Here is a 15829-nt window from a genome sequence, read left to right on the forward strand (position 1 = left end):
TTAAAAACCTAAACCCGGTATTGTTATTTGTTTTATTCTTAATAAAATATCACGGGTCAGGAAGTAAGTACAGTAATTAGTATTACGGATTATTTACTGACAGTAGGTAGGTAGTTGTTAAATTCCTCAATAAATTTAAAGCTGCTAATGTATATCTACAAATATTGATAAGTGCGGACATTGAGAATATCTATTATAAAAAGTCTGTAAAAGGATAAAATATTAGTATTATAGCAAAAAATTAAAAACAAACTATATTTAAAATATGTTATTGCCTAGAGACCAAAAACTGTATACTCAAAAAGGTTGATATTTACATTTTAAAATCAGTGTATATTGTGAGTATGGTTTATTTTAATGTATGAATATATCGACATTAATATAATATCGCATATAAAGATAAATGTTTAATACGTCATTATAGTTAGTTATGGCTGTTGTATAAATTAACCTACACAATCGCAATCACATAAATATACTACAGGATCTGATCTTCATAAGTCTGTGTGGTAATCAAACTGTGATATAAGCTATAATAAGCTGGGATTTCAGCCCCTCTAAATAATAATCAAGGTACACCACTTATGCCGATTATTATTTTGATTTGAGAATATCAATATATCAGTGCACAAAACACGTTCAGTTGAGCTGCGTAATTACTATCATTATTATTTTCATACACCGCCGTTGCTATAATATTATTGTTTATTATAAGGTGTACGCAAGACCTTTATCGATCACCATCATGTCGGACTTCGTAAAACTTAGTAAAATACTTGGCGTATACACGTTTGCGATAAAAGCATCGACCACTATGATACAACTACCAAACACGGAACGTCGGAATTGTACTAAGCAAGTTCAAGACATCGCAACATTCATGGATGGTAAGTCAAATAGTACTGTTACGAGTCGTAATTTACGACCAATAAATTATATTATAATTTATCAGGGGTCGGGAACCTGCGGCTCCTTAAGATAAGATTTGTGGCTCTTGCTCTTTTGAAAATGCATCATTATTTAAACCAGTAAAAAATAAATTATTTACCCCTATCTATAGTAAATTCGATTATAATAAGTATTTTGTAGATTACGAAGTCATATTAGACTAGTGAATACGGGAGTACGTTGATTCGTTTTCTAAATTTAAGACATACCTAATATTATGTTTTTAATATACCCATCAATATTATCAATGGAATAATTGCTTAGCAAAATATATTAGTCGGTTTTTTTACTGTTTTAAATTTTACAGCATTATGAAAGTCATGGTATTGTGGTATTTTTTTATATGGCTTATTTACACGAACTTTTCCCGATCAAAAACTTCTCAGCCGTCTTAATATACTAATACCTATATATATATGGTTATTATGAATATATTATTTATACATTATCAACTGTATAACAGTTAAAGTTAAATGTTAAATGTTGAAGTTATCATTAAGACAGATGACCTTGTCAGATACACATTATTATTTATTATAGAAAAAATAAAGAAGAATATATTATAGGACATATAAATCATAATTAACATAGGTGTGCGGCGTGCGCTCAGGGTATGGAGGGTATATGCATTTGCATAACCTGCGGGCAAACGTTTTGGGACACATGAACAATGCATCAGTTCATAATTTCGACTGGTTAGTTATAGTGGTTATAAAATGGTAATGCGATATCGATATAGATTATGGACTTGTTTTTAAATTCATTGTGAACGGTTCTCAACACTTAATAAGGAAATATGGGTTTAATTTTTAGAGTAGGTATTTACTATTTATATTTTCCTACAAATGACGATGGTTACATTTTTAACTTAACATGTCTAAATAGTAAATACTGAAAAGTCTTATGTTTATTATAATAGTCGAATAGTTAATTTATCGAATATTTAATTTATTCTGTACTAATATAATCCCCAGCATGACTGACCAGTGTACACTGATAAAAATATCTTTACCGAGCGTTTGTGATCAAGTTTCAGTGATATCCCTAAAGCCCTTGGATCCATTAATGTTGATATACATAGAATAATAAATTTCTATTGAAATTGACATAGAGGATGTGACTGAACAATTTAAAGTCCTTATACCAGGAAAGAGAAGGCTTGTATAACAATTATGTATAATGTAAATTTTTATTTCAATAACCATGTTTGTAAAATAATGCGTCTCATTAAATTAAAAAAAATGCTTTTATTCAAAAAAATATGAAAAACTTATTTTTATTCTAATAAAAATTAGTAACCAGAAGTTTAAGATGAAATGTCAAGCACATTAATTGTAGAGTCATTTATACATATGGGAGAGGGGCATATTTTATCAGCCGCATACTCTGCAAACAAAGTCTGCGCACGCCTATGATAATTAATATCCGCCAAACAAATCTGTTATTAGTAGTGCAATCAGGATGGTCGGTTAAAAATATTATATTACTAGCCGCATAATAGTAATATTATTATAAATCCATGCATTAACTATTTCGTTGTAATAATTTTAACTGTCAATGGTATCGAAAAACTAATAACTTTATTATTTGAGTCCACCGCGTGAATTAAACTCGTTCACTATTGTACATAAAACTTTTAAATTAATTTGTACCTATAATATTATTCTATTTTTCTAACGTACAGAAACGACTGAGAATATTTTCAAGGATATCGAATTCGAATCACCACTGAATTTTTACGATGATGTGATAATTGATTCCAACGATTATAATGTATTGACAAAAACAAAAGATTTGGTTTTGAAATCCGAAGATATGATCCGAAGCTGGATGTTTAGTTTCCGGAAGGTGAGCCGAATATATTTTTCATGAAAGATGTTATAATAATAAAATGATCATATTTTATATAGGTAATAATAGCACACACATTATCACTGCATTATTAATAATTAGAAATTGGCGAATAAAAGTTTTCGAAAGTTTGCAGTAACCTGTTCTTGTTGTTAATTATTATCTGTTATCAGGCACCTACTCATTATTTAGTAGTATTTACGATTTTACAATCATAGCTAGACAACATAATTAAAAATAAATTTATGCGTGTAGATTGTAATTTGTATACGCGTATTAGATACGAGATATAATTATTAATTACTAGATTCTGCTGTCCCGCCCAACTTGCCCGGGCAAAAGTCACCTAAGGTGAAAACCTGGATTTTTTCGACTTCGTATTGCCTCATTCGATGAATAAAAAAGCTAAACTTTTATATAAAAAAACTTAAAACAAACAAAAGGAATCTGTAATTTAAAAAAAAAAATGCTCGGTATGAATGAGATTTTATTTATTACACATGATTTTGCTTAAAAATTGTCACGTCAAAACAATGAGATACTTACATAACAGAGTCTGAAATAGTGGCTACTTATAAGGTTTCAATTGATATTATTAGGCACAAACAGTTATGATACAGTCTGTTAATTAATTTAAAGCTTTCTGATAAATTATATTTTTTGTTTTGTTTTGTGGTGCGTAAATAAACAAAGATGACGATTTTCCGACGCGCGAACAAGTGACGTATAATTGTTCATGCGTGAAACAGGGAAACTCTAAGTTGATTCCGCAAACATCCAACGACTGGCCTTGCGATTTATTTATGGTCATCGCAAATGCCAGACGTACGGGAAATTGTAGACGTTTAAAATCGAATGGTAAATCTGTTGGAGTCATCGGTATACGCGGGGTCAAGACATCTTCTCCTTTGTATTGTCCCTTTATGTTTGTTGCTCAATGACGTTATTCATTAGCTTTTTCACAGCCAGTCTTGTTCTATTGTACAGTCGAGGTTGATTAATGTTACGCAGCATGATGACAACTGATCCTACTTTTAACTGCAAATTGTGTGGTAGTAATCCAGGCAATTCCAGCGAATTTAAAAACTCCGTGGGATAATTGACTACGTCATCCTGGTTCATAATGGTATCGACTGATTTGTAGGAAACCAACTGTCCCGGTAAAAAAATTCTAAATGGTTGCATTGAGAGCATCGACTTTTTTATTTTTTTGCCGCCAATATTGCTCGTTCACCCAGCCAATTATGGTTATTGAACTGTTGCGCTATATCTGGGAAAACATGCTGAATAAGCTCTTCTTTGAAGTCTGTGATGTGACAGAAATCTGTGGGTTATGTGATTAATCTGGCCGAGGTGTCCACTGCGACTTTATTATTTCCAATGTCTAACAACTGTATTGAAAACACATTTGCAGTTTCATCTTGTTGCAAAAATACTCGCATGTTAGTTGTTAATTGGAGTGTCTTAACGTACAGCCACAAATTCGATAATTTCAGGCATGCGTTTAGTTCATCAGCAACAGTTGATCGAGGAATGACTGGAAGAGTCTGATGAATATCACATATCACCTGATAACAGAATCATGGCCCCCATCAAAAATATTCACGATCACGATCAAAAGTCACGAAGATCTTTCAACGTTCTGTCCAGGGCCTCCAGTGACCTCTTATGGGCCATTGTGCATTCATTCCAAATAATCAATTTGTATATCTGTAGGATCTTGGCCATTGCGCTATTTTTGGATATGTTGCAAATTGGTGTTTCGTTGATTTGCATGTTTAATGGTAATTTCAAGGCAGAATGTGCAGTTCGCCCGCCTTCTAGTAGAGTCACAGCTATTCCAGATGAAACCAACGCTAAAGCTACATTACTTTGCGATCTGATCCTCGCCAAAAGCAATGAAATTAAGAACGTTTTTCCTATTTCTCTGGAATCGCTCAATTTCATTATTTCGTGCTTGCAGTTGTTGTGCATGAATTCTATTCTAAGCCTATCTATTTCATTGACACTGACTAAAGCAATATGACTATTTTTTTGATCTGTCTGGTCATCAGTGCGGTTAGCACGTGAGTAGCTCTTCGCACATTTGATTGACTGCGACGACCTGAGTCGTCTTCTTCTCGGCATCGTAAATTGTAATTAATGAAAGTGTGATAAGTTCATGCGCACGTACACGGAGAGAACAAAACACGAACGTGGAGAGTGCCGTACTAAGTAAGCGTGTGCTTAGTGTGATATCGGTTATTATATCGGATATATAACAATATATAGGTATAGATTTAGATAATATTCATAACAGATAAACATAATGGGTCATAATCGTGTATCGTCATAGCACCCGTATCTCGCACATCCCAGTGTGTTGAGTAGTTTCAGAAATAAAGTAAATAAGCATGTAAATTTAAATTTAATAATAAAAAATTGATTCCGAACATTTTCATACTCACTCACCTTTTAAACCTTCTCTGGACTTCCACAAATAATTTAAAACCAAAATGAGCTAAATCGGTCCAGCCGTACTCGAGTTTTAGTGAGACTTATTTTAGCGAGCATTATAGATTTTTATTTATTATTTTTATTATTATTATTATCACAGTCAATATTGTGTGAATTCACGTGACACAACATTTTTGGAATTATCAGTTTGAATTATTTTTCGTTTTTCTTTTGATACGATTAAAAAAAAATATTGTGAGGAGCTAGTCCTAGGGCTAGGACCCGGTCCGCAAATGTTAATATTTTCTCCGTTAAATTCGACGTTGACTATCAGATTTGGTAGGTACAATAGTTATTATAAAATGCGTAACACATAATATATCATTATTATACCAACATCGTAAAACATGAACTCTAATAAGTATAATAATAAACATATCATGCATTTCATTATGTACAGATGCTTCAGCAGTATAAGCTAGAAAAAAAACAGCCAGCGTGGTTCGGGCCTCAAAAAGAAATTGAGTTTTGGAGAAAAATGTATGTTAAGTTTAATCGGGTGTGTTTCTTATTCAAAAGCAATTTCGTGATATTCGCTGAAACAGCCATGGAACGAACTAATTCTAGTTTGCTACAAGTAAATATACTTATCTTAACATTAGGTATAATATATTATAATAAAAAACCTGAAAATAAAAAAGATGCTACTTAAGCGTATGACAAAAATCGTGAATATCATATGGTTGATAAATAATTTAAGAAATTACTCATGTTAGAAAATTCCCGTATATAAGATTTTGAAAAAAATTATTTCGTTTTAAATTAACTTACTAAAAAAATAATATATTTTACTTCAAAAAATCTATAAAATAAGATACCTACATTTCTTTAATAAATATTTTTACTTAACATTCTTCTGATAACAAGATTAACAAATTGGATATTTTAAATTTTTTTCAAAAATATAATTAAATTACATTTTTTTTTATTTCAGTATAAAAAACAAAAATATTTTTTCTATATTAAAATTTTAGTGCGTGTGACTATAAATTTTCATAAAAAATATTAAAGAAAAGTTATATCATGTTATAGGTATTTCTGTTAAGCCCTGTATGTAAATATATATAGAGAGAGTGAGAGAACTCTATATAAACTAGCTCACCCGGAAATGCTTCGCTATTGCAAGATTTATTTTATTGTATATATTTATATTAATACAGTGATGTTAATTTTTAGTCCCTGTACTTTATTAATAGTTACTGCAAATGCTAATTTAATGGGAAATTGAATACGTTTAAACTGAAAAGGTAAATTTGAGGGTATAATTGGTAGTCTTGGTATTAAAACGGGATTTCCAGTACCACAGCTTGTTAAGATTAAGCACTCAAGCAATAAACTTCTCAATTTTTTGATTTTTAATTTTATATCGCTGCAAAGTGCGGGTGGGCTCAAATTCCTCAATAAAATGATAGGGGCTATTTTTTAATTCAGTTTATGGGATGGAATTCCTGAAGGTGTTAAGAAATAGTAGGGAAATTGACTGCATCTTCATGTTCTAAAACTGTATTAACTGAATAGTATATTTGTGATTATGCGTCAAACCCAGATAGAATCAATTTATTTAATTTATCGACTTGCTCAATTTTTGTTGACAAAATAGTCCTTTCTTGAAACCATAGCAGTAATTTAGAAAATATATTTTGAATGTCCTGGTTCAAATTTTGAAATAACTTTGTTATAGTGGGTACTGAATTACAGAAACTTAATATTTATTTTGTCATTCGTTGCTTGAAATTCGCAATTGCTTATTAAAAATAAATATTTGGCAAAATGTATATTATCTTGACTGGTACATGACACTCTCGTATTAGTCCTAATATTTTTATATACAGCCATAAGTAGGATCTTTTCAAATATGCCTTAACATAATATAGCCACACATAGGACTATTTTACACGCAAGTGTCACATCGTTCCATCTAAAGCTTCAAATGAAAATTTTTGGGACATTGAAGCTTCGTCCCGAATAATTATACTACAGTCCTTCATCAATTTACCAGTATAACTTTGCTTTGAAACGTTACAAACATTCGTAGAATCGTCACTATCATATTGTAAAGGAAGTTTAAATGTAGAATGAACTGTTCGGCACCCTACTAATAGCGTAGCTGCAATTCCAGATTATGCCACCGCAACAGAAATTTTGCAAGCATATCTTACTTTTGTAATAAATTGATCAAAAAAGTTTTATCCGTGCCCCCAGGAGCATCTAAAAATAATGTTATGCCTTTATTATGGTTAATAGACAACATAACTGAATCATATATACATACTCTGGTTTCAGGGACGAAGGGTAGTAACTTTTAAAATATTGTCAAGTGAAATAGGTTAAAATGTATTTACTATAATATTGCTCACTTAAAAATTTACTCCGAGTTACATCACATAATATTACATTTTATATTTACTATAACGAAATATCATCTTATTATCACGCTTGACCATATACCTATGATGTAGCCGTGGATTACTGTGAAACAGAGAACGATGCATTTCTACAGAAAAATTAAGGAATCAGTGAAGTATTTGAACTCATTCGAGAAGGTGTTCGAGGATCTGTATCAGACTGATATTAATCGTCTGAGATTGGCAGTTGAAAACGTTTTTGATATTATGCCGAATGCACAGTCATTTTCTATGGATGCGTTTGACAAACGGTTCACTACCAAGTTGCTGTTGACATGTTTGAACCAGACGGTGATAAGTAGTGTTAACTATCTGACCGACGATTTGACCGTGGTTTTTTGGAGCCAACCCAAAGTCTTATTGCTCGAGAAACTCAAACGGTGCATAGAACTCAAGGAACACGTGTTCAGCTGTCATAACAAATCGGTTAACAAAATAAACATTGAAGACCGGGAGCCGTTTAGGGTATTATTCATCACGTCGTTCGGGAATTTCGTCGAGTTCATCAACCGACTCGAAAAAGTAAGCACACTAATAAAGTAATAACCAATACACATTAACAAAAGCCATAGTATATTATATAAGCATTTTTAATACAAGACATATATTTTGTTTGTAACTATCCAAATTCGATGATATTTTCTAATTAATATTTCAGGCTTTTAATTTAAAAACAAGAACTATTGTTTTTTTTTTTTGAACTACAAGAGTTACCTAGTTTATTATTTATTACTCACTAAGTTCTTATTTTTTTATTTATAGATTTTTTTTTTTTTTCTATAAATTAATTGTCAAAAAAATGTATAATTTGTTGAGAAACATAGAAAATATTTCAGTTTTTAAATATTCAATTATTATTAAACTATTTCTAAAACTACCTAAAACCTAGTTTTATTTTAGAAGGTATACCTATTTATTTTACAATGATTTGTTAATTTTTTTGTGTCTATGTTAACTACATAATAAGTTGTCGAATAATGCTCGATTTTCAACTTAAGTAGCTATTCCGGTTGGAAAGTGATTTTAGTTTGTGCATTGGAGGTTAGGAGTCAAAATTTAAAATTTCTATTAGTTTTCAAAAGCACCAAGAAAAATGAGAATTTTTACTCAAAATCAATTTTTGAGATAATCGATTTTAGGTATTAAGGTAACTATATAAAAATTTACGGTAGACAAATAAAATTATCACTGAATGTTTATACTGGCATTTTCTATACTTTGTAAAATTTTCAAAATACTTCATATCTTTTTAAGTTACTTATAGATATTTTGAATTTTCAAACTTTTAGTTTTTTTTTTTTTTTTATACATGACAATACAATTTTATTCATTGGGTAAAAAGCTTCAAAATTTAATACAAGGCTCCTAATATATTGTCACTTGAAAAATCAAAATTATCAAAAATACATAGACACAATTTTATTTAATGAGCATTGAGAGTTAATATCGTTAATGATGTATAATAATAATACTTTATAATTAATTGTACATACCTACTATTAAGTATTAATGGCTGAGTGAATCGGCTACATAATGAATCTGATTTGATAATTTGGAATTTATTTTATTGGTTCCTAATCTTTTTTTTAATAAAAGCAATATAATTAATATAGTATAAAACTATAAAATATCCTAGACTGACAAACCGTCTCGGCTCAGAATCATTTTTCGTAGACAAATAGACAATAATATTATATATTATATCATTGAATTCAAATTTAATATAATTCATTACAACAGTAATCCACTTGTAAACAGTGTTGAGCTCAGATAACAAAAATAATATCTTGATAAGATAAAGATGATTTTGTAAAAAATTATCTAGATATTATGATAGATATTTTTATTTTTCGTTTAAAATGCGTAAAAAACTAATATATTTCTTAATTATTTTAGATAAATTCTTTTAGTATTTTACTATTGTATGACCATTCATTTTAATAAATAATTTTTCTATGCAATTTCTTATTTTAATTGTTAAACAATGATTTATTTCTGTATACCTACTTATACCTACTATTACTTCAACTCTCACAGATCATGAAGATATACTGTAAGTCTCATTAATGTTTTTCAATCATCACTAATTGATAACTTTTATTATATTTTTTAAGAATTCTGAACTCTAAACTCTGTACCTAAAATTATTATTCTAATTTAATATATAATAATTGCATACAAGTATCATCATCCAAAAATCAAGATAATATTATTATTATTATAACGTGAAGTTGTGAACGTCTTGCAGGACGTGACAACTGCCGAGTTCCGAAAACTATACGATCTAATACTGTCTATACTATAATTAATAATAGTTATACTACCTATAATATAATATAAATATACTATATAGAGTACCTATAGATTTGCAGTCATGTCTCATAATAGAATATTTCCCTAAATACGAGTTTATGAAATAATGTGCGTCGCTGGACGAGGTTTTACACTTTTACGTAATAAATATATAACTTAGATTTATATAAAAAGGACAAAAATTATATTATTTCACCGAAAACATTTCTAGTAAACAAAATTACACGAGAAACGTAATAATAAATAACAAAGAATAGACACCCCTGTGTCAGCGATAATGTCATACTATACGTCTATACCTATATGACTATATCAATACAATTACTGCAATAAAAAAAATTAATAGGTACCTATGTTCACGTCTTCGGGTTTAGTGTAATAATATTTTGTTTGATCAATGATAAGATAAAATTAAAATTAAAGTACCAAACTACCAACAAAGCAGTAAAAACTAAAAATTATTTATTTATCTAGATAGCTATACAGTTTATCCTAGATGAAATCAGATACCTAATATTTTATTTATCTAGATGAGATAAAGATGTTGTAGTTTTATCTAGATATTGCTCAGCACTGCTTGTAAACTGCTGTACAGCAGAACGACATCCAATTACCCGATTTTTTTTTAGTAGCCTTTAATTGAATTTTGGATTGAACACCTACATTATTGTATCTAAATTCATTTTGCAGATGAAAAATATGATAGAAATATATCAATCGTATAAAGGTTTGAAAAAATCATCGATCCCAATGGTTCGTAAATTTTATGCCGAGCTAAAAGAAAAATTCAAAACCTTTACGAAAAAAAGAGAAGACCTATTAAAATTAATCGAAGATCGAAAGTTTAAAGAAGATAGTGAACAATTTGATTCGGATGTCATTGAGTTCAATTCTCGGCTGAAAAAACATCTGAAAACCGTTATTGAAGAAACACCAGACTTTGTAAACAAAGTTGAACTGTTGAAGAAGTGTGAAACTTTGAAAATGGACAACTTGGATCTCGAAACAGTGTACATTAGTACATTAAAAAATATAAACATTTGTAAATAACGCAACATGATAAAATTATTGCTTCAAGGGGTTTGTCGACATATACTGATAATCTAAAAATGTTTATTTTAGACTACAGAAATTTGTACTCAACATGCAGAGACAACGTGCCATTTACATATCACTTGCCTGTAATTTCTAGTCAAATTATATGGTTAAAGATGATAAACGACAAAATAGAAACTCCGATGAAATTCTTTTTGGTAGCACTTATTATATTCTAAAATTACTATGGCGTGTATTTATACATTTACAGTTGGTCGTTTTATAGAGTAAGAGTCCAAACTTGTGGGGAGGAAATGTGAATACATACAATGCATTGTGTACCGCGCTTAGAAACCACGAACTAACTCTGCACTCAAATTGGTGCGAGCAGATTTCCGAAAAAGTAAGTACCGTCCCAATCGTAGTTCTGCATGTTTTACGTAATAAACAACGTATGAAATATTTTAAAAATACAAAAATATATAATAATTTATCCTTTTTTTGATTTTTGAAAAGGATAATATCTCGAGGACTGGTCCGTTATTGATCAGGGATCAGACATCTAGGAAGTATAGCGTCAATTTTTCAAAGTTCATCACTGAAAAAGTTGACATTGCTCAACTCATGATGTACCAACGACTTCCCATACCTCGAAGGTTACAGTTGAAGGTACAGCGCAAAGATATGATGTACCAGAGATATTTATACGCTGAAGATATCGTAAAACGATACAACCAATTAAGGTATAATATAAACTTATAAATCAATATTATAAGAATAATGAATTTAGGTAATTTAAGCTGTTCATATCTACAGACATATGGTTCCAGACGTGTTCTATAGCTTAATCAATTTCGAACTGATGAAAGTAGATAAGCTTCTGATACCATTACTTAATACGATAAAATGGTCTTCAACCGGGGCCACAAATATAATGCACGACGTGATGAAAAATTTCAATTATAGCGAGGCGTTTATAAAAACGGTATGTGTAGACTTGTCATATTATAATATATACATGTTTGTTTTATGATAAAATCATAGATTAAATGTACACAAATTTATTTTATATACGTGCAAATATAAAATAAATATATAACTGTTGCTTTAGCTTGCTGACTTCAATTATATTTTAAGAAATGAAATTGAAAATGTAGCTCAGTATCTATTGATAAAGTTGCCAGAACAGCCAGTATGGCCCCAGGAATTTAAGGAACTGAACAGAATCCATTTGGAGAATACTACGAAAATCATTTCAGATAAAACGATTTTTATAGAAGAAGTGTTTAATTATGTGATTAAGTTGATTATTTTCAGAGTGAACGATAAATATCACTTCAAAAACGAAGATACGATGTATGATTTTTTCAACGTGAATAAAGCGTTGGAGGTTATCAAAGACACCGATGGAGAAGCTAAACGCAACGGTAGGGGTTTTTGCGACATCAGCATATAAAATAACGCAACTCATGATACTTTTGCTTGTAATCGAATTTTTGTACTCACATTATACGTAGAGAAAAATATTTTTATGTACAGACGAAAAATTTCCTGCTGCCGCCCACCCTACAAGTAGACAAGTAGATGATTGGTGTATGAGTGTTTTTAGGTTCTATAACTTTTTTTACACTAAGTCATTGATAAACGCGATGCGCTGTACTTTCGATCATATGGTAGACGGGTTGTCTTGTTACCAGTTAGTATCATATTGATTTTCACCAGGGAATCAATCAACAATAACATTAACTATATTTTATAAACACAGGCGCATATTAAACTCAGATCGGTCACCGATGTTGAAAATTAAATTAACTTTAGTTAATTCTAACATTGAAATTGAACCATCATGGAGAATAATTAAATCGGCATTGAAACAGGTGTATTCAAACGCAATGAATGCAACAACGACATTAACACGTTTGGGTTTTCATCACTTAAATGTAAACCTAATTATATCATAAATTACTGTACTATTAATAATTATTGATATGGAATTATTTATTCAATGGCACATTTTTTTTAAGTTCGCCGTTTTAAAAAAAAATAAAGATTCCATATATACGGCGTTTATTTTCAAAATATTATTTAAGGTCAAATTTCACTAAATAATTAGGGTAACATGATGTTCAGTATTTCAAACATTATGTATACGCCCACTTATTTATATCTGTATCAAATCTATCTAGCTAATAACTTTCTGTTTTTCTTTCTCTCTCTTTCTCTTTGTCTTTACCCATTAGTTTTCAGTCGTTGAGACCATATAATCAGACAAATTCCTCTTCTTAATTCCTTTATTAATATGATTTAATTGTAAATTAAAGTATTGATTCATGATACGCAGAACAATGATTATTGCTACAAGAATACTATATCTAAGAATAAGGATGTTCTTGCAGCTTCCAAGGAAGCAGAAAATGCTACAAGACCATTAAAAATGGAAATAGAAAACATCGTATCCGTAACAATATGTCCCCTTATTATAAAAATACATTTGTTTAAAAGTGATCTCTTTTTCAGCTATATACTGATAAATTTCAAGAAATTTGGGTAAAAAATCATCGAAAAATAGAACTAATAAGTGGGTTGCTAGAAAAACAGACGGAGTTAGACTCGATTCGATATGTATTTGACAATATGAAATTTAAAATTAATATGATATATGAAGAACCTCGGAGTATAGAGATTGGACCTTTGGAAATACAACTAGGTAATTATTGAAATTGGCACTTATTCCCGTTTGCATTATTATATATTGTATTATCTAATCATTGTTCACCAAAACTATTTGCACTGTTAGATGAATTCAAAGAGTCTCTACACAATGAAATCAAAACATGGCAAATATTATTTGCCAATGGTGTTTTAGAATCGTCCAAACTGAAATATTTGTGTAAATACATAGCAGAAAAATACAGTGTGATTTCGTCGCCAATTAACGATTTGGTCGATGCTAGAAAAGTAATATTATATATGGAAGAAATGGAAAACAATTTGACAGATTTAGACAATGACATAGAAATAACCGTTGACGTATACGATTTGTTAAGTGAATACAAAGTCCCAATTAAGCCTGATGATGAGAGACAATTGAATATACTCACCGAAACTTATAAAAAACTTAAATTGGAGGTGATCTTTCATAATGATATATCTTTGAATATAGACAACACAATTATCATTAAAACTAATAATATTAAAATATTGTCATTATTTAATAGATGTGCAACGTTCCACAAAGACTGTTGGACATATACATCCCATTGAGAACGGAATTGCAAGAAGGTATTATGAATCTTAAATCGGATATATTGATTTTTGACAAACAGTTTATTGAGAGAGGACCTATGGTCGATGGTATAATGCCTTCTGAAGCCGCTGAAAGGTAAAACAAAAATAAACATAATTATAATATAGTGTTGACGTTTTAAGGATTTAAAAATTACTCACGTTTAATTTATGATTAGAGTTTTACTATTTCAAGATCGTTTCGATGAATTGGTCTCATTAATGGAACGTTATCAGGATGGCGAGCGTTTATTCAAAACTCCGGTTACTTTATATCCTACATTGAATGAAACTAGACGAGTTTTCAACTTACTAAAAAGACTTTATGATCTATACGGTTCAGTTAATCATTCCATTCAAACCTGGTCGAGTACATTGTGGAATCGTCTAAAAATAGATGATATTATTGATACTTTAGCAGAGTACACCCAAAAATGTCGCAAACTTCCCAAAGGTCTAAAGGAATGGGCAACATATGAAGAATTAAAAAATAACATTGACGAATGGTCCAATAAAATGATTTTAGTAGAAATGATGTTTAAGAATTCGTTAAAACCAAGGCATTGGAATATGATAGAAAAGTTGACTGGTACACTATTCCCCATAAACGACCACGATTTCGCACTCAAAGATATTATGTCTGCTCCATTATTGAAATATAAAGACGAGCTGGAAGACATATGCCAGACAGCTATCAAAGAGATCGACATCGAAGCCAAATTGAGACAGATAATATTCGAATGGTCGAATACAAAAATAGAATTAGCTCAATTTAAAAACCGAGGATTTTTACTTGTAAAAGGACAAGAATTAGCAGAAGTCGTAGCCACACTGGAAGACTCACAAATGATTATGAGCTCATTAGCATCCAATAGGTAAGACGTGTACTACGTATACATTAATGAAATTTCTTTTGTTAAATTTTGAATGCAAATCAATGTTGTTGTTTTTTTTTAATTCATAATATTATTATTGTTTTAATAAAAATGGTTATTTGTTGAAAAACAATAAATGAGTTAAAAAATAGTTTATCTAGATAGATAAATAATGAAATATAACTATCGATAAACAAAAATTACTCTTATAATTATAAAATGTTTATAGATATAATATCGCGTTCAAGTCAGAAATAATGGATTGGGTAAAAAAATTCGCCGTGACCAGTCAAGTGTTAGAAAATTGGATGCTCGTACAATATCTTTGGATTTATTTAGAAGCCGTTTTTATGGGTGGTGACATATCTAAGCAGCTACCACAAGAAACAAAACGTTTCACTGTAAATTATTTTATCTGTACTTATATCATTGGTATATATTTACATGGCTTACATTTAGGCTATAGATAAATTGTGGATAACTATAATGAACAAAGCACGATTTATCGAGAACGCTATTGAAATATGCACAGGAGATGGGTCGATGGAAATCTTACTGCCGTATATGCTTGAACAGTTAAATTTGTGCCAAAAATCATTAGCGGGGTATTACGATCTATTA

The 15829-nt window shown here is 30.1% G+C and overlaps 1 protein-coding gene across 1 annotated transcript in view; it reads left to right on the top strand.

Moving 5' to 3' along the window:
* The first annotated feature begins 745 nt into the window (after positions 1 to 745).
* Positions 746 to 15829, top strand: part of LOC149060871 (dynein axonemal heavy chain 8-like) — a 30192-nt gene continuing 15108 nt past the window's right edge. Inside the window, exons 1-19 of the mRNA XM_089230763.1 lie at positions 746 to 887; positions 2633 to 2796; positions 5696 to 5872; positions 7755 to 8222; positions 10704 to 11055; positions 11136 to 11266; positions 11335 to 11451; positions 11565 to 11791; positions 11865 to 12033; positions 12160 to 12475; positions 12588 to 12744; positions 12814 to 12988; positions 13390 to 13506; positions 13566 to 13755; positions 13846 to 14177; positions 14267 to 14430; positions 14513 to 15208; positions 15438 to 15609; positions 15668 to 15813. Coding sequence (XP_089086889.1) covers positions 746 to 887; positions 2633 to 2796; positions 5696 to 5872; positions 7755 to 8222; positions 10704 to 11055; positions 11136 to 11266; positions 11335 to 11451; positions 11565 to 11791; positions 11865 to 12033; positions 12160 to 12475; positions 12588 to 12744; positions 12814 to 12988; positions 13390 to 13506; positions 13566 to 13755; positions 13846 to 14177; positions 14267 to 14430; positions 14513 to 15208; positions 15438 to 15609; positions 15668 to 15813 — 4412 coding nt within the window. The remainder of the gene's footprint in view (positions 888 to 2632; positions 2797 to 5695; positions 5873 to 7754; positions 8223 to 10703; positions 11056 to 11135; positions 11267 to 11334; positions 11452 to 11564; positions 11792 to 11864; positions 12034 to 12159; positions 12476 to 12587; positions 12745 to 12813; positions 12989 to 13389; positions 13507 to 13565; positions 13756 to 13845; positions 14178 to 14266; positions 14431 to 14512; positions 15209 to 15437; positions 15610 to 15667; positions 15814 to 15829) is intronic.

The sequence above is a fragment of the Diuraphis noxia genome, unplaced genomic scaffold (assembly GCF_037042655.1).
Source record: "Diuraphis noxia isolate RWA-SAM2 unplaced genomic scaffold, SU_Dnox_SAM2 contig0001, whole genome shotgun sequence".
NCBI classification, from domain to species: Eukaryota; Metazoa; Arthropoda; class Insecta; order Hemiptera; family Aphididae; genus Diuraphis; species Diuraphis noxia.